Source organism: Lacerta agilis, chromosome 10 (assembly GCF_009819535.1).
Source record: "Lacerta agilis isolate rLacAgi1 chromosome 10, rLacAgi1.pri, whole genome shotgun sequence".
NCBI lineage: Eukaryota > Metazoa > Chordata > Lepidosauria > Squamata > Lacertidae > Lacerta > Lacerta agilis.
Window position 1 is genome coordinate 17,701,825 of NC_046321.1, and position 27,401 is coordinate 17,729,225.

General features: G+C 42.3%; 1 protein-coding gene across 1 annotated transcript in view; it reads right to left on the reverse strand.

Annotated features, from left to right (window-relative positions):
• The window catches only part of TMTC1 (transmembrane O-mannosyltransferase targeting cadherins 1), a 132,701-nt gene that overhangs the window by 48,889 nt on the left and 56,411 nt on the right, over positions 1-27,401 (reverse strand). Inside the window, 5 exon segments of the mRNA XM_033161599.1 lie at positions 6,243-6,364; positions 16,627-16,816; positions 24,914-25,017; positions 25,552-25,569; positions 25,571-25,634. Coding sequence (XP_033017490.1) covers positions 6,243-6,364; positions 16,627-16,816; positions 24,914-25,017; positions 25,552-25,569; positions 25,571-25,634 — 498 coding nt within the window.

Consider the following 27,401-nt stretch of genomic DNA (forward strand, 5'->3'; position numbering starts at 1 on the left):
TTTACTTCCAGTTCCTCCCCCCCCCCTTCAAACGCATCAAATCATCTTTGGGCCCATTACAATGTAAGCAATTTCCTTTTTAAGGAGGACATGGTGAATACAAATATGTGCTTTCGAGAAATAATAGGTAAGTATCATTTAATGCCGAGTGCTAGACCCCAAACCATCTCAAAACGTTCCATGGTGACCTGGATATCCCATAACTACCACAAAACTTCACATTCACTAATATGCATTATTTAGATAAACTGATCTCTCGCAAACCTTGACAAAATGCCTTGTGAGTATTAAGTACACACACATACAGGCTCCCAAGATCATCATCATCATCATCATCCAACATGTACAGCAGAGCCATAGCTGCTTTCCTTCAGCAGAGCGTACCATATTAACAGCAAATGTTTGACCCTCCATTGCTGGTCATAGGCAGTGGAAGATCAAATTCTGCAGAATGCCAATGAAGTCCCCAAGAGGCAGAGCACCACCGCTTGGGATGGAAAGGTGCTGTGGCCCAAACAAGTTGGTTCTAGTTTCTCAAACATGCTCAGCAGACTAAACTCTGTGAGTCAATTGTGTGATCTAGGCCAGTGTTCCCCAACCTTGGGCCTCCAGCTGTTTTTGGCCTACAACTCCCATCATCCCTGACCACTGGCCTTGCTAGCTAGGGATGATGGGAGCTGTAGTCCAAAAACAGCTGGAGGCCCAAGATTGGGGAACACTGATCTAGGCTATAGTACCAGCCTGCCTAAATGTTGTCTGATGAACCATAAAGTCAATCTGAATCCACTACAGGGACCTGACACCCACAAGGCACTTATGAGGACGGATTTGATAACCCCAAGCACGCCATCAGGAAGCACCAGATACTACAGCTATCTGTGGCACCACTAACATTCTAATAAATAAACACTGAGAACCAAACATTTCATGGGCATGAATACTTACAGGGATTATTACGTAACCTCATTCCTTTGTGTGCTCATGGGACAAAACTGTGATAGCTAGATAAGCAAGCAGTTTTCTAGCACTGCTGGCTAACGTGAAAGTTGCAATGTTAGGATTAGGTAGCTGCTACCATATAAATTTGTGCCTTCCTACGACAATCACAGTTACAAAATCCATCCAAGAGGGAAAGTTCCCAGGAAACAATAACTGAGCACTTCTGTAATTTGCTCATTGTGATATGGGCATTTAATGGGGAAATTCTGAAACCACACTAGCAATACTGAAGAAACCTGCTATTGTTTTCAGCAGGGGAGTTTTCTAATAAACAAGTTTTCAAAGCTAGGAGACAAAAACTCTTTAAAAAAAAGGCAGAACACCAGCCCTGAGTGTTGAGGCAATGCATCTAGCTCTGAACTACCTTCTCCTGAACATTCACCAATATGTGATACAGCTACTGTATTGTTATTTAAGCAGAATCTTAGCAGCTGGGGAGATATAAAACTATTTTAGTTCTAAGGCAGATGTAATGCAAGTCTGAACCTGTTTATTTAGAAGCAAATCCTTCTGAAATCAGTGAAAGTTTGTTTAGTGTCCTGCAGCTATTGTGTTAATGTGAGTTTGTTTTTGTTTTTGTTTTTTTTAAAAAACAATGTCATGCTCATCAATGCTAAGGAATATGGCAGAACCAGCAATTTGGTCATGCTCTAGTCCAGACTTCCCCAACTTGGTTCCCTTTATATGTTGTTGGACTACAACAAGTGTAGCTAGCAATCAGGAGTGGTGGGAGCTGTAGTCCAGGGGTCAGGAAGATTTATCTTGCCTGGGCCGGATCGGTCCCACAGAGATCCCTCCGTGGGCTGGATTGTGCGCCCGTGTTAGTGCACACGCACATAATTTTTTGGCGTCTGCATGTGCGCAAACGCGATTTTTGGTGCCACTGAAGCGAGTCCCCGCGCCATGTTGCGCTGGTTTAGCGCAGCACATGAGTGGGCAGCTCAGTTTGGGGGCAGCTCATGGGCCGGTCAAATGACCTCCGCGGGCCGCTTCCGGCCCATGGGCCTTAGGTTGCTGACCCCTGCTGTAGTCCAACAACATCTGGAGAGCACCGGGTTGGGGAAGGCTAATCTAATCAAAGCTAAGCACTTTTATATCTTACTGACTTTAATGGGAGGGTATTGCTTGCTATGACTTTAACATTTCAGGATGTTGCCTGGTTAACCTGCAAAACCTGGAAGAATAATTGAGGAAACGTTTTAAATTTTAATTATTAATAGCTCCTTACTCCATTCCAGGGTACTCACATTTACTGGCTTTCCAAATAATTGCTAGACAACAGTGGATAGTTTGCAGAGATCAAGGAGAATCATGGATATTGAAATGCAACCAGTTGCCAGTATGTACCCTGGTTTTATGGTAAAGAAAATTGCATCATCTTGGCTCAGGAGGCTGTGATTTGCATGCAGAAGATCCCAGGTCCAGTACCCAACATACCCAGCTAAGACTGGGATAGACTTCTTTCTGAAACCTTGGAGAAGCACTGTTGGTCAGTGTAGACAATACTGAGCTGGATTAACTGACTCAGTGTAAGGCGGGTTTTTCCTATGTTCCTGTAGAACAGTGTTTTTCAACCACTGTTCCGCGGCACACTAGTGTGCCGCGAGATGTTGCCTGGTGTGCCGTGGGAAAAATTGAAAAATTCAAGAGAATTACTTTATATATAGTCAATATAGGCACAGAGTTAAATTTTTTAATATTTTCTAATGGTGGTGTGCCTCGTGATTTTTTTCATGAAACAAGTGTGCCTTTGCCCAAAAAAGGTTGAAAAACACTGCTGTAGAAGACCTTCTTACACACTTTCCTGCAGAGGAGGAACCAATGGCCAGACTGTTAGTCTAGAACAGGGGTCAGCAAACTTTTTCAGCAGGGGGCCGGTCTACTGTCCCTCAGCCCTTGTGGGGAGCCGAACTATATTTTGGGGAAAAAATGAATGAATTCCTATGCCCCACAAATAACCCAGAGATGCATTTTAAATAAAAGCACACATTCTACTCATGTAAAAACACGCTGATTCCCGGACCATCCACAGGCCAGAATTAGAGGACAATTGGGCTGCATCCGGCCCCCGGGCCTTAGTTTGGGGACCCCTGGTGTAGAAGGTTCTGTAATGGCATAGCTCACCACATAGGGCAGTGGTCAGCAATTCCTGACATGGTGTGAGGTCACAAGTAACCTAGGGGTTACCCAATGAGCCTCTGCTCTGCCAGCTAAGCTTAACTCAAGAGATCCATGATGGGACCTCATGACATTTTCATTTCTCCTCCTCCTCCTGTTTTAATTAAATACAGCCATGGGGGCTGTCAGTTTGATTGGAGCAGCAGTGCCAGCATGTGTGTGTGTGCATTTAAGCCTTCCCTCTCCCACCCCCGCTATTTTTTAAAACAAAAAAATCACATACCAAATCCCCCCCCCCAAGTCAAAACTCCCTTGCTTGAGGTTGCTGTCTTCCAGGTGAGAGTGGGGAGAATAGGAGTACCTGTAGCCTAGGGCAAAGTGAATTTGTTTGGGAAACCAGCATGAGAGTAAGGGTTAAGCAGCCCCTCCCCAAGTCAAACTGGCCACCCTCCCAATCAGCATTTAATTAAAAAAAGAAATCAAAACCTTTTATTGAATACCGGAAGGATGCAATGCAAGCTTTTATACAATTTTTTTTCCCAAAAGCACAATAGTACAATTTAAAATATGAGAATTTGTAAATTTGGGAGACAGTCACAGATCTTCCACACAACATGTAACTTGGCCCTGAAACTCAGGTCTAACAACATCCAACTGCTATGTAAAGGCTTCTAGCCACTTCACTGCTTCTTTTCCAGAATTTGGCAGAGACATAGTTACACTGTCCTCTGCATTTACACGAACAGAATTTTTTAGTAAAAGATGTTTCATTCGGAAAAGAAGGCCAAAGAAAGCTTTAAAGGACCACTACATACCTATGGGTACATTGCCCCCAACCACACTGGTTAGATAGGCTCGTCTTATTCTAATTCAATAACTGAGACTTAAGAGCAGAGGTGGAAACAAAATCCAAGAAATGAATATTGTGCTTGGCAAGAGACAAAACTGCTGCTAAAGAAAGTTCTCAATAATGTTATACATCCCTACTCTCATTATTTGCTCAACCATTTTATTGCCAGGCTCCCCCTTGGAGCAAAATTGTATTAAAAGGGGGGGGGGTCATTCTTGCTTTGCAGTGGCTACAAATTCTTGTTTGAGGAGAGTGCCGCAAGACTGTGTTGTTCGAAATAACACAAAAGAGATCATTGCTCGCTATTCAGTCATTTTGTGAGGAGTCATATTTAGCCCCCTCAATACTCTAGGCCTGTATCAGTTTTCGGAGCAGAGCACACCTCCCTTTTCCTGAGGGAACCTTGGAAAAACAAACAAGATCTATCCATTTTCAACATAACATAGGAATTAGCTGCCATGCACAATTTTCATTTTAGATTTAAGTTCCAGTTCTCTGTCAATCTGAGGTACTGACCATTTTCTCCCAAGCAAATTCAGGACCCAGCAATCAAGAGCTGAAAGCAATAGCTCCTGGCTCCCAGAGGCATAGTAAGCTCTGAGGGGGGGGGAAGGGGGCAGATTCTTTCCTAAAGAGTGTGACGGAATGTGCCCCTGTCACTCTAGGCTAAACTTTCTTGTGTAACACAGAATCAAATGTCACCTCGTCCAACCCTCTGCCAATGCAGGAAATCCACTTCCACAGCATCCCTGACAGGTGAGATCAGGTGTCCAAGGAGGACCCCCAGTCTAAATCAAGACCCTGAAATTGGGTTTTTATTGGGTGTTTTCTGCAAAGTTATACATTGCAACAGCACTACCCATGCAATTTGTATTGTGGAGGGGGGGGGAGCGTCAATTTACCCCACTGGGAGCATTTCTGAATGTAGATGCAAGGTCCCCAATCCAGACTGGGACCATAAGGGGACAAAGGGGTAAAGCCCCCCTACCTGCCCCTCCAATTCCAGGATCCCACTGCAAATGGGGAGACTGTGCCTGCAATTTATTTTTAAAAAGTCATTCACACAATTGCTAATTGTGTGATTGGCATGTCATCTGCTTTGGCTCTGTGTGCACACCAGAAAACAAGTCCAGAATCCTCTGGCTTTCCATGCAAAGAAGTTCAAAGAATTCCTTGGCAAATAAAAATGTTCCCTAAAGCTAAAAATGTTGAAAGACACTGCTCTAAGAGATAATAGCCCACATTTTCCACTTTCCCAGAATGGTGTGCATTTTGTTTGTTCTTTAACAGTATCTCTCTAGATGTCTACCCAACAAAACGCCTGTCTTCATTCATTAAAATGTCAGGCTAGATCTCATTCTGTGGCTTAATCTGACGTTTCCAGTATCCTTCCTTTTTTATGTTGAACTAAGAAGATCTTGTGACTCAAATGCTTTATCTCCAAACTAAATAGCTGAAATTCCCAGGAATACAAATTACAGCAGGACAATGGACTAGGTATCACATCTAGTACATTTTGAAACAGAATGCCATTGTTTACCAAAACTCATTTCTCCCACCCCAAATTTCACTATAAACTACAGTCAGTTTTTCTAAGAATAATAGACACAATACAGGCTGAAGTAATGGATCTAGATAGAAGTCCAATATTTTTCTCTCTTTCCCATTTCTATCTAATGTTTACAAATAAAGAAGACAACAATTCACCTCTATAGTAGTATCTAGGAAGATACCATTTTGAGCAGACTTTGGGTCAGCTCATGGTCACAGCAGTATCCACACTGGGCCTATACATCACTGTGATTGGTGTAATTGTGGCACCTTGAAAAAGGTCTGTTGTTACTGTACAAGCAACAAGGACCACACATACAATCCTTACATGAAGTCACTAACAGTCACAGTCAAGCTGTTTGAAAATCGCTGCCAGCATAGCAACTCTTTCAGTAAAGCCCTTGAGTAGATCTAAGTATTGAACCATCCAAATCTCATTTTTACAGATTTACTTTAGCACTTGATGAGCAGCAGACCACGAATATCAGCAAAGTACTTACAAATGAATGGGATTACACGGCATCACTGCGTACAGCTAGTTGAACAATTCTATCTACCACTGCCTGGTAAATGTTCCTCGACAAATTTTGCAGAATTTCTGAAGCGGTAGTTCTAAATACTTGTACATATTTACTTGTGGGAATAAATGTGGGCTGAAGACCTTAGTTTTTAAATATCATAATTGAGAGTGTCATTTCAAAAGAATTAAATGTGTGAAAATTACCTAGGCATATACAGGACGCGCTCGGCCACAACAAATCCCACCCTGAAGAAGAGGTTGCTAGCCGGTATGAAGGGGAAAACCAGGAACAACAGGCCAACTAGAACTTCTCTGTGTTCCAGTTTCTGCAACGAAACAATAATTAGAGACAAATGAGTGAAAAAGAATGCCAAGTTCAGGGAAGATCATAGTTCCAATTCTAATGTAACAATATTCATATTCGTATTTTTCATCATTTCATCTTATTATGGCACTTAAGCTATGTGCTTTAACAACAACAGCAAAACTTAAGAGACTGTATTGCACTGTATAGCATCCAAGCTAAAACTTTTAGGTCCAAGCTAAACATTAAATGATCTCTTTATATTAGCCTTCCACACACATTCTGCAAATGGCAAAGGGAAAAGGAAATGATAATATAATATCATGAGTATTTTCCTACTACACATTATTGGGGAGAAGTGAGAAAAGGCAAAGTTGTTGATGTCCATGAATTTCCCCTAATGTATAATGTGTCACTAAACTATGCCAGCTTGTTTTTACTTATCTTGTATATATTCATCTTAAGCCAGTGGGTTATTGTTATTCCAGTTTTACAAATGGAAAAATGAAGCAGAGGGATTACAGTTTGCATAAGGTTTATCAGTGTTTCCGTGGCTGAGCTGGGATTGGAATATGGACCTACCAGATCTAAGTGTGCTACATTCACAAGCAACAGTAAAAAGAGGCTTCCTCAACCTCAGCCCTCCAGGTCTCTTGAGACTACAATTCCCATCATCCCTGACCACTGGTCCTGCTAGCTAGGCATCATGGGAGTTGTAGGCCAAAAACATCTGGAGGGCCGAGGTTGAGGAAGCCTGGGTAAGAATATTGTCCAAACTAGGCCAACATTTTGCTCCAACCCTAAGTTTCTCAAGGGAAGATTAAAGCCATAATATTCTACAATGGGAGGGAAAATGTGAGGTACTGAAAGAAGAAATCTAATTGCCCTGTCCAGAACTGGGCTAGAACATTTAGCAATTCTCTTAAGCACAGTCAGCTGCTTAATGATCTCAGCTAACTGCTTAATGATCACAGCTAGTGACCACCTTCTCACTAAGCCAAAAGTGTTGAGATGTTCCAGCAGCAAGCTTCCTTAGGAATTTCAAAGCCTGCCGAAATAGGTCATTTGTTCAGCATTTCCTACCCAACAGCCATTTCTTGCAACATTTAGGCTTTTCCTCTGAGAACTCCATTCCACCCACAGCAGCAAACATCCATATTTGATGCCTAATAAAACTAAGTAGATGTAACAAGGAACCGCTAAGAGGCTAGAAACATGAAAAATGCACAGTGTTATTTTTATGGCCACTTTTCAGTCTATAGTGCACCGGAGCATTTTATAGCACTCAAATTCTAAGAAATATTGCCTTACAGGCACAAGCACACACACACTCATATTAAATACACATGTGAGCATGCACAATAGTGGCAGCACCAGTGCCTCAATATCCAAACTAACCTACACAATTACATTGAGGCCCCATTCACTTTCAGCTGGCTAAATGACTATGCCATTTCTTTAAGAATCGTGGGAATTGTAGTTCAGGATAGGAACTAAGAACTCTCTGCAAGGCCCAATTTCAACATGATGGCATGTAGGCAAGAACTTACCCATTGCATCTCATTTAAAGTAACCCTTATGTACAATGCATGCAATATTGTCACACTAGTGCAGCAAACCGTCTGGGTCAGGGATCTCTGGTATGCTTACACTGCATGAAAAGGCAAAGCAACCCTGGCACAGGTAAGTTCCTCTACCTTGCCGAAATCTGGTCGTCTTAAGCACTGCATTCTTAGCTCGATTCTCGGACTATGGTTGGTTCGCAGAGCACGCAATTTAAGTATGTGGTGTAAACATGCTCTTAACAGAACCCCAAACTCTCACCTTCGCCCTGTTTCCAAAAAACAATTTGGAGCAACTTTTACACAACCATTTATGTGTGTGATGGCTGACTTTCAGCACACTTTGTGATCGCTTAAGCATGTAGAATAATTGGAAATGGGAGTGGGGAGAAGCAATTGAAGCAGACAAAAGAGATTATATATTAATCTAACACATTTTAGACCCTTTTGGTCCTTTGGGGAAATCTAAGATCAATTTAAAATATTTTTAATTTGCTGAACTGAATATACTATAGTAGTAGTAGTAGTATACTTATACTTTACTATACTATACTATACTATACTATACTATACTATAGTGTGGATGGAGCTCAAGGGTCCCAACCCAGGCTGTGGTTTTGCAGCTATAAGATCGGGGTCTGAAATGGTCAAAGCAGTTTGCATCTCTAGCTCCAGAACAGAAAAGGCACACTCCATCTAAAAATGACACCAGCCAGACTATTTTCACCTTTCACCACTCAACTTCATTGAGAAATTCTAAATTCTAGTATTATCATGGGGGACACGATCTTGTCTATGCTCTCCACGCCATTTCCAATTATATCAGTGGCAGAGCACGGTCTTTCCATGCACAAGATCCCAGCTGCAGTCCTGGCATCTCCAGTTACAAAGGCTCTGAGTGGCAATATGAATGGCTGCAACTCTTGAGATCTGTTGTCAGGCATGGCTGACAATAATGGGATAGAGAAGGCTTCAGTCTTACCCGGTACAAGGCAGTTCCTTCTCCATTCAGTATTCAAACTACAAGGCAGAAGTGAAATTTTAACAGGAAATTTTTCAACAATGGCCTTTCATCAACCTTTTCATCCTTTTTAAGACACTGATGGGACTGACTGTGTGTTAATCAGAGCCTAATCTTCATTTTTTGGATACAGGCTTTTCCCCTCCTCCTCCTCCCTTTTGTTCCTAGCAAGTCTGTGAAGAATTGGTTTGATTCCATCCACTTAATCGTACAAGCTCTAGTGATACTTGAAGATTTTTGCTGAACAAATGCAGACAATGACATAATAAGATATATTCAGAAATAAAACTCTAAAGACAAAGTGAGTCTTTAAAAAAAAGGAATTGGCCTTTATAGCCTTTTTCTTTCGAAGATACTAGATTGCTCCCGTGTGCAGAAAAAAATGATGCAAGAACATTTTGCTCACTCCCTCTTTTTTTTCAGATTACAAATAGCAAATAAAAAGGGAAAGTCAAACTAGGAAATAGGACGGGTTAAAATGCTTTTACCATAAAAATTGATAACACAGATACTTTTCTAGCTCTTTTATTTGTGGAAATGTAAGAAATCACATGCAGATGGTATTCTGCCTATCGAGACGTGGGGCTTATTGTGTTCGTTTTACTGGTTACAATGCTAGCATTTTTGTCCTGATTCCCAACGTTCCTTTTTTGCTGCAGTACCTGTTGCATTATGGAACCGTGGCTTTTTTTTAATCAATATGTCACCGTGTCACACAAAATTTTAAACAGTGGGAAAGAAATGCATGCCAGGAAACCACCCCAAATTTCATTACATGAAATTAGAACACAATATGCCCATAATCTTCCAAGTTAACCGGGTTGCAAAAGCTTTTTTTCCCCTGGAAACAACACAGAAATGAGCCCTGAACTTCCATTAGATTTCCAGAAGTGGCTTTTATGCTGTGTGAAAGGTCACATGGAAATTAACAGGTAAGAAAATGTCGGGGAAATGAAACAATGTGATGTCCAAATGTAGCCCAAGCAGCTATCTAATTAAATAGCTACAAAGTTATGCACTACTCAGTGGTCTGAAGATCTCATTGCTTTTCTACATTTTAACACATGGCTTATAATAGCTTAGATATCTGATTGGACATATGGACAGTGTATATTAATTTATACATTTAAGTTATTGTTAATGTCAGCAGGCTATATGTTCAAGCTGTGTCTTGGATCCCCTCCCCCATCTTTTGCTTTCTCTTATTCGGGGAACAAGTTGGCAAAACCACATACGCACTTTTTTCCTCCTAAAAAGTAAGGGGAAATGTCTGTGCGTCTTATGAAGCGAATGCTGCGCTGAGGAGGGACGGACGGGAGCCATGGCTCCCCTTTCTTCCCTCCTTCACGGCTTGCTTTAAAGCAGCAAAGTGGGACAGGAGCCGCTTACACGGGTGTAAAGCAAGCACAGCGGGAGCAGTGTAATCCCTCCGCCCCTGCGCTCGGCCACCCCATTGGGATGGGCATCTGTGCGCCACCCCTGGGGACGACGCTTGCGTGGGCTACGTCCCACGTCCCCACAGGCGACGTGCCGCCACGCAAGACCCTCCCTCCGCCACTGGTCTTGCCAGACAGTAGTGCCTTCCTTTGCAGAAGTGTGAAATTTGAAGGGCGGCTGTGGTTTGGTCCTTGTGTTGTGTATGAAGGTGTGAATTAGGTAGGTTTGACTTTAAATGGGCATTGAATCAGATTTCTCCCTCATTCCTTCCTCATATGAAAGCCCCCAGAGCTCTCTGCAATGAACAAAAAGGAGAAAATTTCCACTTCTTTTGGCTTTATTAAAATAATTGTGTAGGGCCAAACCATACAGTCCTTAGCTCTAAGGGACTCGATGTGGGAAGCTCATATATTTCCATTGCCTGCACCCCTTACTAGGGGATAAAGTCTCTCTTCATTTGTTAATGACAATGATGATGGTTCTTAATGCCACTGTTGACTGCTGTTCACTTTACATGTATGCAATATTATTCTGGTAGACCGGTAGTTTATTAAATAGTTGAGTACAACATTTGATTCAGAATTTTTTTTTCTTGTTTTCCTCCTCTAAAAACTAGGTGTGTCTTATGGGGAGAAAAATGTGGCACTTATAAAAGAAGAATGCCCAGTGCTAGCTTTGATTTTGTAAATAGATATATACAGTAGATTCTACAGAAGTTATTAAGGACCAAACATGACAGACAAGAGTTGTGGAATGTGTTTGCATCCCTGTCCATCTTTGCAAATTTCGGCAGTTGAGAAGCAGTGGCATATAGGACTGCTTATATATGGAGCCCTAAGGGATGGTTTAACTTGAAACACATCCTTTCATGCCCTCCCTTCCAAAAAGAAAAAAGTATTTTAATCCAATCCTGTGGGTCTGTTGATCTAGAATCATATGAGATGAGCCTGTAGCTGCTTCAGCATTTGCTACTCTTTAAGGAGTTAAAATTCACAATTTTAAAAGCTCAGTTAATCTCCTTAGTGTTTCCTGTGCTCCTGTAAGTCAGTTAACAGGGCAGGCGCGCAGTTTATGCAGGGAAGGAGGGAGAGAGATATTCTTTTAGCCAGCCCCAGGGTCTCTTGACTTATTGCTTTCTCTTCCTGAAGCAAATGCTAATGCAATAGTCATAGAAAACCTCATTGCCAAAGCACTAGGAACATCAATAGTGACCTTAGCAGGGGTGTCAGGAAATTCAGCAGGCCCTGAGGAAAATCAAGGAAGGATTGATTCAAAATGGGTCTTTTATGAAAATGAAGGCATTTTCCAGAGAGTAAAATGCAAGAAGTCAATAAACAGCCCTGCTCACCTTGTACGTCTTTGGTGCATGGGGGGATAAGAATTGTTTGGGAAGGGAGAGAAAGATATGTGCTTCCCAAACCTTGTCCATTTTGGCCTCTAGGAAGCGCCCTTGCCGTCAAGGAACAGTAGACAGCCATTTGTAGATGAAAATCCAACTGTATTCACACAGACTTAAAATGGTGAACAGCATCCTTAGCTGCTTTTGTAACAGGCGCTAATTCATTTGCTGCTAGGTCACCTTCCGGCGCAGATGTTCAGTTCACATACAGATGTAGAACAACTTAATAGAAAGCAATTTGATTACAACTTAATGCAAACCAATTTGATTAGGCACTTAATATAAACCAGTTAGACTACAAAAACAACTGGAAAACCACTACAGTGGTACCTTGGGTTACATACGCTTCAGGTTACATACTCCGCTAACCCAGAAATAACGCTTCAGGTTAAGAACTTTGCTTCAGGATAAGAACAGAAATCGTGCTGTGGCGGCGCAGCGGCAGCGGGAGGCCCCATTAGCTAAAGTGGTGCTTCGGGTTAAGAACAGTTTCAGGTTAAGAACTGACCTCCAGAACGAATTAAGTACGTAACCAGAGGTACCAGTGTATTTCCAAATGCTAGGCAAAAGAAACATGTTTCTTCTACATGTCTCCAAGACCAGGCCAGAAAACCAGCTGTAAAATGCAGTGCAGTGGAACAGCCAGATACCACACCTCTACGCTCAAGGGAAAGAACTGCACAGGTGTGGATTGGGGTGAAGTGAGGGACATAAGAATAGCTCTTCTGTTCTGTCTCTGATGTTGGAAGAATTCATGGAAACTGGAGGAAATGATGTATTGCAGGCTAACAAGATTGGGGTGAAGTGAGTACCATCTCCACCCATGAATGCTTAGCCTACTCAGAAGCCTTTGGTGAGGGGCTTTATAAAAAGCTTTTTGAAAGCCTAAGTACGTAATGTTGACTGGATCACCACTATGTAGGTGCTTGTAGTTACAGGTAGGTAGCCGTGTTGGTCTGCCATAGTCAAAATAAATAAATAAATAAATAAAAAATCCTTCCAGTAGCACCTTAGAGACCAACTAATTCCATTCCTGGCCCCCGTGCACATCGGCAGAGTGCGCACAAGCCTGTTGCTCCCCCATTCTGCCTTCTTCCGGGTCCAAAAGGACCCGCCCACCAGCGGGTTGCACATCAATTGGACGCACTCAAAATGGTTGCAGCTCCTGTATTTCCCTGTTCCCTAGTTTCCATCTGGAGAAAGTTGGCTCAAGCACAAAAATCTGCCCTACATAAACAGAGTAAGAAAGAGACACATATATTTTATCATAGATTACTCCTAACTTTTTACCTAATTAAATATGAATATTTTTGAAAGGACAAAGAATGACCATTCGTGAAATATCTCTTTGCTTCTTATGAACTGAAAAGAAATGATATATCCTCTGGCAAGGACTGTGACCCACAAGCAGGAAACAAAAAGAACTTATGGGAACTGGTTTAATTAGACTTTGCTGGATATTGGGAAATGAAAATTGTAATTCCTTCCTTCTTACGAGAAAGGATATAGCAGAAGGATACCAAGGGAAAGCTAAGGAGCAGGAGCACTGCTAATTTCCTGAAACAAATAAGCTGATAATACAGGAGAGCTGCTCTTGCATTCTAGGCAACCTTCTCTCCAGCGAAATGGCACATGGCCCTATTCCAAGAGTACCGTAAGCAAAAGCAAGACCTGAAAGAGCCGCGAGGCGACAAACCTATATTCATTCTACATTATAAATATAGAAGTATTCAGCAAACAAAACTGAGCTGCCTGCCTTGGTAGTTTAAATGCCCTTTATCAGCACTGCACACACATTCCAACAATGCAATTACCCAAATCACAAGAGTCGACAACAAATTAGTCTCACTTAAAAATTCAATGATAACAAAATAATCAATCCCTTAGACATATTCTGTAATTATATTCAATGTAACCTGTCTTCAGACTCAGTATGACATGAGGCACCATCTCCCCCCAGTGCTCTGCAGTTTGTGCAAACCTGAGGAAGGGGATAGCATCCGGTTGCTGTTGGGACCCAGGCAGCAGCAGTCTACACAAGACCAGCTGCCCCAGCAACCAGATGCATATAACCCTGTTTCATGAATTTTACTGGAGGTACACAGCATATACACTTTATAGGACACACACACACACACACACACACACACACTGGGATATACTGCAGGTGCAACTTTGTCCTGGTCTAGCAAGGGTGAAAAATTTGCAAAGTCTGTGGGTAGACAATGAAAGATTTAATGGGGGTGGGGGGTATAGACCTGTTCTAAATAATTTTGTACAGCACTGAATGGCTGGGTGCATCTTTATGTGAATGAATCTTTATTGAGCCTTGCCTTTTCTGTGCAGCTGGTAGTTCATGACTAGAGCCGAACCAAGGCTACTGTACCCACTAATCTGACATAAGATGTGAGGCTATCCTGAGTAGTTGGCATACTCCAACTACTGGTGGGATATGGTCCAACCATATGACACAAACAGCGCCTCTCTCTGTACATGCATGCACACACACATCCCTGGCCTAGAAAGCAATTACAAACCTGGGAGTGCAAGAAAATGTATTCTATTTCTTGCTCTGAATGGCTAATACACCTAATGATGGCTGTACTACTTTTGGAAAACTAGTTGTTCAGAAACAAAGCATATGCTCCAAATGTAACATTATATCATCTCTCTTAGCCAAGTCTCTCATTCTATGGGCCTTTGTATACTGGCTGGAAAACTGGATATAAGCTTCATCGGATCTGCTGCTTTGATTTTGTGGGGCAGAGGAAGGGAGGTTATATCTCTGCAAGGTTGACAGAGTGAGACACATTGGTTAAGAGAGATGGAGCAATGTTTCATTTGGGGCTTTTGCTTTGTTTTTGATCTATCAGTGGTTCAAAAGTGTCGTAATCATCATTTAGCGTAGAGAAAGAAATAAAATCCATTTTCTTACCTTTCCCAGGTTGACAAGTGCTGTCTGGGTATTTTGTTTTAAGGGCAAAAAGCAGTCCAGAGAACAAGTAGGTCCTTTGTTCTCAGAGCAGCAGTGTGCAATATTTCTGACTGCTAGCTGGTATTACTTCACCTATTCTGCGTCTCTAGAGTGTTACAAAGCATTCACGATTAAATTCTCACACAGCTCATCTTTCTCCCCAGGTTCATTACCAACACACGGCTCTCAGCTTGTTTGTGGAAAAGTAGATAACCAACCCTAAATCGTCAGCTCTGTACCAATATCCCCCCCTAAATTATATATATTAAAAGCAGAACACTTGATGACTTTTTGCTTCATGTACTGATTTGAGTCGTGATGGACAAGTTCAAAGTGACCCATGACCAAAGCCACACGAAATCTGATTAGGGTAGAAGAGGCAAGAGGAGTAAGGAAAAGAGGTGGAAGTAATCAGGAGCAGATGGAGACACAATGAATCCAAGGTTTCCCAATATACAAGAGAAGCAAACCTTAAGTTCATGCGTGTCACAATACTCACCCTCACCTCTTCACCCTGCCCTGCTCCCCATTCCCAAAGCCCTCTATATCTTCCCCCCTTTCCATTTTGCTACAAAGAGATCCCAGGTACATGAGTCACCTGATCTTTTGCCAGTTCATACATTACACAGGTAAATTGTGATGGGGTAAGGAGTGGAAGGGTAATGAATCAGAGCGGGTTGTCATGGGGAAAGGGCTGGACTCTCAGAAAAGTGCTCAGACACAGCACTTTAAATCACAGGCTTCTTCCTAGAAAACATGGGGCAAAAGGTAGGTAACTGCGGGTGAGCCCGGGTTGTATGTGTGGAACTTGGGATCACATTCACTCGCCTCAAACAAACGTTTTCTTACAGGTGCTGCTCCAATATGCACACTCCTGCTCTCCTGCTCACAAAGCCTGCCTCATCTGTATGAAGCCAAAACTTTGTTGCTTTGTGTGTGCTGATCCACTTCTTCCATTAAAATAAATGGGATAGACAGCCCACACTCAGTATGTTCAAGGAAGAACACCCAGAACTCTTGATCCTCTGGGTAAAGGTACCCCTGACCGTTAGGTCCAGTCGTGGACGACTTTGGGGTTGCGCGCTCATCTTGCTCTATAGGCCGAGGGAGCCAGTGTTTGTCTGCAGACAGCTTCCAGGTCATGTGGCCAGCATGACTAAGCCGCTTCTGGCGAACCAGAGCAGCGCACGGATCCTCTACTCACCAGCAATTTCTCTTTTAAAACTGCTACCAACTGAATAGTTCATAATAGCCTAAAGACCTTCCCCAAGGTTGTGGGGGCACAAAGGGAGACAAGAGTGCTTGATTCCTCCTCCCTCTCCCACTAAACCTTGATTCATGCACAGGTAGAACAGGACTTTCAACTACAGCATCAGAGAGTTGTTCCATTCAAACCAATATGGTACAGCCTGTAAAGTAGCCCGTATCATTTATTATTTCATGTTCCCTTCAACCGAAGGTTCCAGGGCAGGTTATAGCAATTAAAGAACAATGTTAAAAACAGTTCAAAACAACATAAAATAACAGAAATAAGGTGGCTCCTAAAAATATACATCTCTCATGTCAAAAGCCACGGTAAAGAGATACATCTTCAGCATTTGCCAGACACACCACTGTGGGGAAGGAGTTCCACAACTTAGGGGGTGCTGCAGTGAATCCTCTCTCCCGGGTGATACACCCAACACCAAGTTTCTGAGGGTGGTGGAACAGCCAAGACTGAGATTATTCCTTGGTAAATAACATCCGACTAGGCCCAGATGGGTATGTAGAAAGAGAAACGGAATCCTTATCTTTAGCATATTCAGGAACACTGCCTCCCCCATTCTTTCAGGACAGAACTGTTTCTACATAATCAGTACACAAACAAATAAATAGAGACACACTTGTTTACCTTGTATGCTACTATGCAGTGCAGACCCAGCAGCAGCATCACCACTGCCATCAGAAGTGTGGCAAAATTCCTCATGTCCCAGATCGATTCAACCAAAGGGATACTCCCAACCTGCCAGTCATAGCACAGAGTAACGGGAGCCAGTAGAAGCCAGGCATTGAAGGCCAGGAGGTAGGAATAAGTAAGAAACCTACAAAATGAAATATGAAGTTCAGTTACTAGCATGCTGCTCATTGGGGGGAAGGCAGGACTCGGTTTCTCAAAGCATTGTGAATTGTCACCAGTAGGTAGAAAGGACACCGATGCAAATCAGGGCCAAGTTTAATTTGCGGGACGAAAGAACAGTGAAAGAACATCCACAACTCTGCATTAATTTCCACACTCGTTTACATACGGTAGTACCATATCACAATAGATGAGCAGAGATGGGCAATATCTTTATTAGGACTAACCAAAATGCCACAAAATAGTGAGTAAAGCTTTTTGAGTTCTCCAGAACACTTCATCATGCTGACTGTTACACAACCCTGCTTTGTGAAGCATCTAGGCCTAAGAAAGAGTTCAGGAGAACCGAACTTGCCTGCTATTCTGTGGCATCCTGGTTGGTCCTAATAAAGGTGTTATCCAAATGTGACTTTTGAAGGGATCATTACAGCTGCCTTTGCTTTTTATGTACATTCCTAATGGCATGCACTGGAGAAACCCAGCAAGATGGGCGGGGTATAAATAATAAAATGATGATGATGATGATGATAATGATGATGATGATGAGATCCCATGCAGCAGTGGTAGCAGCAGGCCCTCTATAAACTCAGTGAGATATGATGGGCTGTTCTAATGAGCTGGTTGGGCCAAGGCAACTGATCAAGGCAAAACCACAGATTCAAGTTACAAGCTCAGATATGTAAGCTCGGCTCCCAAAAGGTAGTAGTCAGGTAAGACAAGTGTGGACAGACAAGAAGGTACTGGGAGTTGGCAGGGCTGTAGAAAAGGCTTGCAGGATCCTGTACTTAAGTAGGAATAGGCAGGTGCAGAGTAGAAGCAGAATCCATGCTGCTTTTTTCTTAACACAGCCCATTAACAGGAAAGGAGGAGGACAAGAATGGCCAGAGAAAAAGCATAGTGCAGCAAGGCAAGGAGCCAGTAAATTTAATTGGACCTAAGAAGACTTACGGTGTTGCACAAGGCTGCCGTGTCCCAGCAAAGGCTCCATCAAAGCTCCCAGAAGACCCACAGACTGAAAATTCACTTGTGCAATAAAAGCCGACACAGTGCAGTAGTTACAGCAGCTTTTGCCATCCCAGTGCCTTCCAGATGTTTTGGACTACAACACCCATGAGCTGCAGTCAACACTGTGTGCGGGGTTGTAGTTCACAAAATCTGAAAGGTATCAGGTTGGCAAAGGCTGGGTTACAATATTGGGCTAGGAGTTGAAATCCCTGCTCAGCCATGGAGCCAGTGACCGTTTCCCAGCCTAGCGGGTCTCTTAGGTTTGTTGTGCAGCTAAAACGTGTGTGAGTGTGCACACATGCACACGGGCGTCTGCACAATTTTGTACACCACTTTGAGCTCCTTGAAGGAACGGCAGCATATAAATATATATAAGTAAGTTAGTGTCTGATAACCCTGTGAAAAGAAAGGTTGGTCATACAATGGAAAAACACCTTTTTGTTTCTGAGGCAGTGATCTGATGAAAACTGCTTTTCTGCAGTCTGGTAGCATTTAGAAGCCAAGACGACTGAGAAGCCAATATCAGACTGTTAATCTCAGCATCACACCCAGCTAATATGGAAAACAACAACATAATGAGAGATTCCCTTGAGGAGCAGAGCTTCCAACATAAACCAGGCAACATGTAAGCAGCCCACAAGGATGCGGACAGCTTAGCTGCTGACCCTGCAACTGTTCTTGTGAACTATTATGAGCAGTCAAAGGAAAGAGAAGTCCCCTCCCCATACCATGTGAGAACATTTACAAAGACGAATAATAAGACCTATTTGTACAGCACTTTCAGCAGAAATGATACGTAACAACAAACGGCAGAAACACCAACCAAGTGGCTTGAAAATTGCTCTGTTCTGTCTTGGCACCACTTTTGATCCTTCCAAACATTCTGCCAGCACAGCCGCGTATTGTTTTCCAAATCCTAAAACACTCATCACATGCTGTGCATAGTTGGCTGGTTCACATCTCGGCTTATCACAACAGAAAATCTCTTGGCTGTTTTGCTCGTTGTCAAATGCTGAAAGCTCTCATTAAATTTGCACGGTTTAGGAAGCATTCGCCAAACATGGCGGTGGGACTAAAGAGACCACTTATTGATTCGCCGCAAGCCTCTTTTGAAAATGCAAGGATTCCATCTGTGGCAGTTTTAAAGCGTAACAATTTGGATCGCCTTCCCGTTTTAATAGCCTTGAATAATAGCTTGCCGTTTGTGTATGCCACAAAGCTGAGTGGCTGTGACAGCGGGCAGTAAACGTGAGGCCAAAGAATAAACGGCAGCATTTATTTTTAAGTAATCAACAATGTCATATAGTACTTTTCATCAGTAGCTCTCAAAATGCTTTGCAAAAAGTATAAAGGACCTGCAAACACTAAAATAGCTAATGCTATTAATCAGCTTTCACAAAAGCAGTAAGATACACTTGTTATTTCTATGAAGTAGTACATTGCCATTTATCCTCCCCAAAACCTGATGTAGGAGGTTAAGCTAGTGACTTGTCAAAGGTCATGCACTGGAACACAGGAAGCTACCTTACAACTGGTCAGATTATTTGTCCTTCTAGCCCAGTACAATGTACTCCAGGGGTGCAGAACCACTGGGATTCCAGATATTGGTGGACTACAAAACCCATAATCCCTTTCCGTTGGCCATGCTGACCAAGACTGATGGAAGCTGAAGTCCAACATCAGGAGGGCCACTGGTCTCCTCTCACTGGCAGCAGCCCTCAGGGTTCTCAGGCAGAGAATAGTTTGGATTTGATATCCCGCTTTATCACTACCCAAAGGAGTCTCAAAGCGGCTAACATTCTCCTTTCCCTTCCTTCCCCACAACAAACAATCTGTGAGGTGAGTGGGGCTGAGAGACTTCAAAGAAGTGTGACTAGCCCAAGGTCACCCAGCAGCTGCATGTGGAGGAGCGGAGACGCAAACCCGGTTCACCAGATTACGAGTCTACCGCTCTTAACTACTACACCACAGAGAACTTTCCCATCATCTGCTATCTCATTCTTTTAGCTGGAGATGACAGGGATTAAGCCTCAGACCAGTGGTCGTGGTGCCTGGTGCCCATTTGGACTGGTAGGGCATAAAACAAGGAGGCTAAGGATTTGGGGAGTCAGATCCACTGACATGCAGAGCCAACTAATTCTCGTTTTGGTCCTCGACTTCTTCCCTGGTGAGTTTTACTAAGGCAATGCTGAGACTAAGTAGCAGGAGCCTGACAGTCAATGTCCCCCACCCCACCCCCTGGCCTGGCTGTAAGGCGGGCAGATGGAGACTGTCTGAGTGCAAACTGAAGTTAGTGAAGGAATTGCCTCATTCATGCAGTGATTGAGACCTTTTGCATGCAGAGTGTATGCTTCACTAGCAAGTAATGGCCACTGGTTAATTACATACTGCAATTCACAAAACTATTTCCAGGCGCCACAAAATTAATCCAGATTAGCTACTTCCTTGCCTCTTTTCGGCCAGCACAGCAATGCCAAAAAAATATTCCAGCGGCCTCTGTTATTGGGTAGTTAGAAAACAACATTCCTTCTCTTCCAGCCTGACCTTTTAAGTTTCACTAAGAACACTCTCCTAAATTTACCGGTACTATCTACATGGGAAGTCAAGAAATAAGAGTACAAAGGCATTCTTGCTGGCTGCCTCTCAACTGTGGAATTTGCTCCCTCCTACCAGATTTGCCAAACCCTGAGATTGTGCTTCTCATAGCGATATTTTTTAGTCAAGTTACCTTGACTAAAAGAAAAAGATGACGATAATTAAACTCTAATTAATTACAATAGCATAATGTTACCCCTCTTGAGCTCTTGGCATAGGGAAGGCTATAAATCAAATGAAACTAATGAGCCCCCTGTTAATCTCATCAGATTTTTAAAAAGGAAAGTGAAGCTGTTTCGCCTCATGTATATACAGATTTTCATGACAGTATATAATTACTTATAATGCAATTTGCTCAAAAGTAAGTTCCCTTGGGTTCAATGGTGTGCTTGGTCCAGAGTTGCAAGAATTCAGCATTAAAAAGAAAACAACCCTAAAACTAAAAGGAGAACTTGAAAGATGAACTTTCCAGTTACAGGCTTCAGCCATTCTCCATGTTAAAGCAAGGCCTGAGTTTATTCCTAAAGTTTGCATGATTTTATAAAAAAGAACCTAGGCAGCAACTGTTACTGTGGCATAACGGATGCTTGAATGCATTTAATCTAATGCTTTAAAACTAATTATAAATACTGCTTGTGCAACCAGATCTCTCTCAAGAACATAAAACAACCACCCTTCCAAAACACAGCTCTGAGGAAAGTGACAGCTTGAACATAAACACCGGGGACTTGCTTGCTTCCCTAACTGCAATCTAGGTTGTTTATTATTTTACCCCAATCTATAGTTTATGCAGCTCTGGAGAATGTTCCCTAATCATTTGAGTTAATTTGTCTACTGATTTTCAGTATGCATTGCATTTCTTCCAACTAACATTTGCTCTTTGAATAACTGAGACGAACAGTCGGATGGCCAAAGAGTGTTTGCATTTTTAAAAAATTATTTTGCAGACTTTGTGTAAAACAAATTTATTTTTTTTACTGCTAATATGTGGAGAAAACTGCTTGTTTTCATTTCTGGTGCCAAGGCATCTGCACTTCTAGCCCTAGATTCAAACAACGAAAGCATGAAAGTTGAAGCAAAGTTAACCCTTTACAGCCTGGCAAGAAAGCATAGGATCCTATTTTAGAGTCCATTTATCACATGGCACAGTTGAGAAAGTGAATCACACTTACATTACCACCTAGTCCTATGCAATTTCCCCCCAAACTAATTTTCACTGCATTTAATGAGGCTCTCAATAGTTAAATGGGTGGGGTATAAATGGGCGGGGTATAAATAATAAATTATTATTATTATTATTATTATTATTATTATTATTATTATATCTGTTAGAATTGCAGCCTTGAAGTCAATGGGACCTGCATAGGATTTTGCATAGGATTGTAAAATATGGTAAAGGTAAAGGACCCACGGGATGGTTAAGTAGGTACACTCAAAGGCGACTATGGGGTGAGGCTCTCAGCTCACTTTTCAGGCTGGTGTTTGTCCATAGACAGCATTCTGGGTCATGTGACCAGCATGACTATACCGCTACTGGAGCACAGAGTGCCAAAGTGCACGGAAATGCCATTTACATTCCCACCACAGCAGGAAGTATTTATCTACTCGCTCTGGTATGCTTTCTGCTAGGTTGGTAGAAGCTGGGACAGAGCAACAGGAGCTCACCCCATCGCGCGGACTCAAGCTGACGACCTTCTGATCGGCAAGCCCAAGAGGCTCAGTGGTTTAAACCACAGCGCCACTCAAGTCCCTACTAGGATTGTACTCTTAGTCAAGCAGCACGCAACGTGAGTATTCCCAAGACCATGAACTATATGTATGCATCTGTCTGTCCCTCTCTGTCCTTTTTCTTTCCCCTCTTGTGCCAGCTTCTCTCTTCTGCATTGTTGTTGTGGCATTGCTGATACAACCAATCTTAAAACAAACAAACCCACACATACATAGTAAGTAAGTAAGTAAAATTTATTACGGCCATTGGCCCATATCAACCCACACATACATACACAACCCTCTCTTGGGTTGCAACCTACCAACAGAACTTGGGCCTGTAGCAGGTCCTGAGCCTGAGGGAAGTTGGGTGGGAATTCAGTCTGTGCCACCAACAACTATCGAGGGGCTACAGAGAAACCAACTGGACCAGCAATGAAGCCTCTTAACAGGAAGACAAGAGAATAGATTGTATTGTTCTGCTTGAACTCTATTAAAAGCTTCTGGGTTAGGTTGTCTCATTGGTTTGGGACAAGATCCCACTACTACTACAACTGTAGACAACCACTTTCTGCAAGCTCTCCCACACACAGAACAATCTGGCAGAAGTATGATGCCCACCAGTTTTATATTAGGAGTGGAGATACACACACACACACACACACACACACACACACACTCTCTCTCTCTCTCTCTCTCTCCAAAAAAGCTGTTATCTTTCGAAAATGATTCAGCTGACAAGAGACAAGTATGCCAAGCTATATAGAAACCAACAAGGTTTTGCCGCATGGACGGGCTCCCTGATAGGAGCGCCTCAGAGTAAACAAACCAATACGGCAGAGATAGTAGGGAGCCCATAAATAACAGCACCTGGTTATAATTGCAGCCACATATGTTTTACAACATTATTATGAAGTGCCTTGTCAAGCGCATTTGATTTAGAGCTGTGAAAAAGATGGAAAGAGCCCCAAGCTAAAATAGCTTCAGCTGTAAATACCGAAGTGAAAAATTGTTACGCCTAATGAAGGGCATTAATAACATTCCCTCTCGGCGTTTAGGAAGAGTTAAAATTCTGTTCGTTATCTGAGGAAGCCCACAAGGTTTTGAAAAGGAAAAGTTAATGGGCTACAAAACCTACCCCATGCTGTTCTTTCCATCCGCCCTCTTACATGACCCATGAGAACATTTGTATTTTCTTTTCCAGAGTCTCACAGTTCAATCTATAGTAGCCAGAGAGACAATGAGCTGTTTGTCTCTTCCGGTACCTTCCATGTTACAGCTTCTCCTCCTGCTTTTTCTTCCCCTTTGCACCGAAGTCTTAGGGATAAACCATGGATGTTGAGGCATTAGGCTTGCCAAGCCAGAGACCCAAGAGCCTTAAAGGCTTATATGTGGTGATGCAGTTTCCCCTAATCAAGGATTAGACAGAGTGGTATTCGGGAATTCAGTACAACCCATGAAAAGCTTCCACAGAAAGCAAACTAAAAATGTGGTGATTGCTTCACTAGTCCTTCGCCTGGCTTCCCTAGCCTTTCAGAGAGACTGCCCAAATTTAAATGAGAGTTCATTGGGATTGGGGGTGTCCTTTGTACTGCGGCTCTCTTGAGGTAGTACCCTGAGGGCATTTGACATAATCAGTCAGAGCATTTATCCAAGCTTTTAATGTGGTGGTGGTTATTCTGAGAGAGCTCTTACTCCTAGTAATGGTTCTTGAGCAACTGGCAGTACCTAGCTAAACAACATGGCAAGGAATGTAGTCAAGAAATGAAATTTTTTCTTACTTTCTTCCACAGACATCATTTCTATGTTCTGTGTGTTGTTTGACATAATGCTTCCTGTGTTAAGGTTCAAATTTCTGCCCTGGACTAAGTATGTATAGACCTTCTCTGTAACAATATAAACTAAATGTTTAGGTGCCCAGACCCCAACTACCTCTTTAGAATCACTTATCTATTATCAGGGTGAATTTCAAAAATTTGAGCACAGCCAATATTCACATACAAATGCTAGGTTTGGACAAATCTGTCTATTTTGGTTTCTCCGAGTTACTCACTTTTCAGCCTTAAAATTTGGTTTTCCCACTTCTGCATGCATGTCTAATTTTTAGCATAAAAATTAGTACTCATTTTTGTGCTACCTTTCCCTAATACAGTGGTACCTTCATTGCGGATGGGATCCGTTCCGGAGCTCTGGTCAGATCTCGAAGTTTCCACAACCAGAGGGTCCGCTTCTGTGCATGCATGTGTGGAGGTAGAGCGCTTCTGCACATGCGCACACGGTGGTAGACTGCCACGTTCGCATCCTGAAGGATACGCAACCAGAGGTGTGCGTCTCCAGAGGTACCACTGTATGTACAATTTTGCTTGTAGAAGCATTTTTGCAAGCAAAAGTCCCATAACAGAATGCAGTTGTATGTTACTTTCACTAAAATATGCATTTTTGCATGTACTCTGCACTAGAATACATATTGTTCCACACATTCCTTGGTTGGACAGCTCCATCATAAAATCTGGAAAAGTGCACATTCACATGTGACTGTCAACAACCACCACATTTTGGACAATCACTGCAACATATCCACTGTAATTATTTTATGCATTTGAGTTAATCTAATCCCACAAATATTATGGGATTCCCAAGCATATTTTTTAACTGTAATTTTCAGGAAACAACAACAAAGATTAAAGCCTCGATTAGTTCACATTAAATGGAAAGATAGCATCAACCCAAACATCTGTGGCTCCTGCTACCATACCTTGTAAGAAGATAAGGTGAGAATGAAGCTGGATTGTCCTGTTCTGAAAACGCTGGCATAGAACCTCCCATTATCCAGAAGCGAAAATACAAAAGTAGGATCACCTTCAGAAAAGAGGAGATATTTTGGTTATTACTACAAAAAGGCATACAATTCATTAGGACCAGGAAACCAGAACCGATCATTAGGATCAGGAAACCAGAACCTATCTTAATATGCTTGTGACTCACAAACATTTTCAGGTTAACTGAGATAAACTGTTCTAACTCAGCATAGACTTTGTGAATATGGTGCCTTGAGCAAGGACAAAATTTGGTGCCCCCCTTTTCCTTCTAATTTTCACAGTAATTCCTTTTGATGCAATTGCTTTTTTACGGATCTTCTCAGTAGGTACCCATATAAATATAGTCACTGGTGGTGGTTGTTTTGCACCCCTCAGCTTGGTGCCCTGTGCAGGAAAACTGTCCCCACCAACTTAAATCTGCCGCTGCCCAGCATACAAATTCTTATGTTTGTTCCTATGCACTAACAGAGTAAATACTTCTGTATTGGGCCTGCTCTCGAGATCGAGTAGCTACAATGGGATTCATCTGAAGAAATGAAAAGTTAGTAGGAATATAGTTCATAGTAATACTTACATAGGTAAGTACCAAGGCAAGCCCTTTTTAAAAAAGGACTTGTGATGTATAAGAACTTCTGTTTGTTGCTTATGGTCAGGTAACTGTAAGAAAGAAAGAAAACATTTATGAAAGTGATTATCAGTAGACACCAATCTTTTAGAACTGGAATGTCTGAAACTGTCTTTCCACCAATGCATTTAAGGCATTCACGGTTTAAAACAAGGTTTCCAAATTAATAAACACAATATGCAAAGGCAGAAGGACATGGATGGAAGAGGGAAAAAAATGAGCAGATTCGAGTACAGTATTATGGCCAATGCACTGGACATTTCCAGGAATAGGTAAGAGTGAAATGTCAGATGGTCTCTACCAGACCGGAGGTGGGGAGGTGACTTTGCTTCTCCATCTCTCCAGCTGATACACAGCACATTGCACATATTTAGGGACTATCACCACATTTAGGCAAATCTTGTTTTGGGGTGTGTAGATCACATGGGGTTCCCGGGATCCTAAGTTCTGAGAACTGTACTCATGAAAGGAGTGAGTGCAAACTCCTTCCATGCTTGGGTGGAAGCTTAGAATCCAAAATGTGGTTTCTCCGCTGCCCTCCATTCCACTGATCCATAAATAAAAACATGTTCCTTTAGGTTGTAAAAAGTAAAGGTCTTTGGTCCCTGTTGTACAGTTTCTCAGGCAAAAGGGAACAAGGCGTCTCTATCGCACTAAGCATCTATTACACTCACCCTCTAGTTTGGTTCAAGGAAACTTTGGCTTAAAGGTTTCAGCCAAAAAAACAAATAAAAAAAAGTACAGATTACAGTGTTTCCCAGTTTAAAAGAAAAATGTCAAAAGCAGTCTTTTGATCTATGTCTTTACAGCAAACAGCGAGTAACCTTAACAACCCTCAAAATGTAAGGAAAAGCTCTCCACACCAACAAAGAGAGATAAAGCCCACATGAGATGGGTTTAAAATTTAAAGAGGAAAAGAAAACATGGGGGGGATAGATCTGGGTGAGCTCCAGAAAACACACTGTCTAATCAAAGCAGTCTGATGAATGCCATGTCAAGAGAAATAATAATAAAATGAGCCACATTCCACAGAGAAAAGCTAAATTGTCTCAGACATTTATGTCTATTTATTAATAAATGTCAGCATTTGATCTTGGTATCCGAAGCTAAATGCCAAGCTAGACTAAAAAGGGACTAATCTTACAAGGTCTTAAGTTTCCCAAACCTCCACTGATTTCAGACAGGCAACAACTCCTCACTTTAAAAGGCAACTCCCAATTACTCTCCATATTTCACCTTGGACTTGATGTGAAGTCGCCAGAGGGAACAAGCAGTTGATTTAATTAACCTGAGAGCAGGCCCTTAACACCTCGTGTTTTTCTGCTAATCTAAGAAAGCAGTAGAAGAGGTTTCTATAAACCCTCTTTGACTTTAACGGAATTTGGCAATAAAAAGAATACTTACAATGCCAGCAACCATGGAAATGTCTCAATTCAGTCAGCAGCAGAACACTGGCCCTATGTAGCCAGCCCCAATGAAGCATGCAAGTAACTCAAAACCACACTGTCAAACTACTCATGACCCCAGTAGCTACATATAAAAACCACACATCCTAACTGGAGTTTCTTAATTCACAATCACATTCAGGATACCACTGTGTCTTCTCCTCCTCCTTTGGTGATCACTTGTAGCCGAGTAAGCATGGTCTTAGCGGTGTGTCCGTAGGTGACTGTGGAGGCCAATTCTGGATCCACACGTCCTTCCACAGTGGGGACATAGGTTTCCTGGGCGGGAACTGATCATGGTAGGGGTTTGCCAAACGTGCCTTCCTCTTAGCACATTTCTCCTTTTGTCCTAGA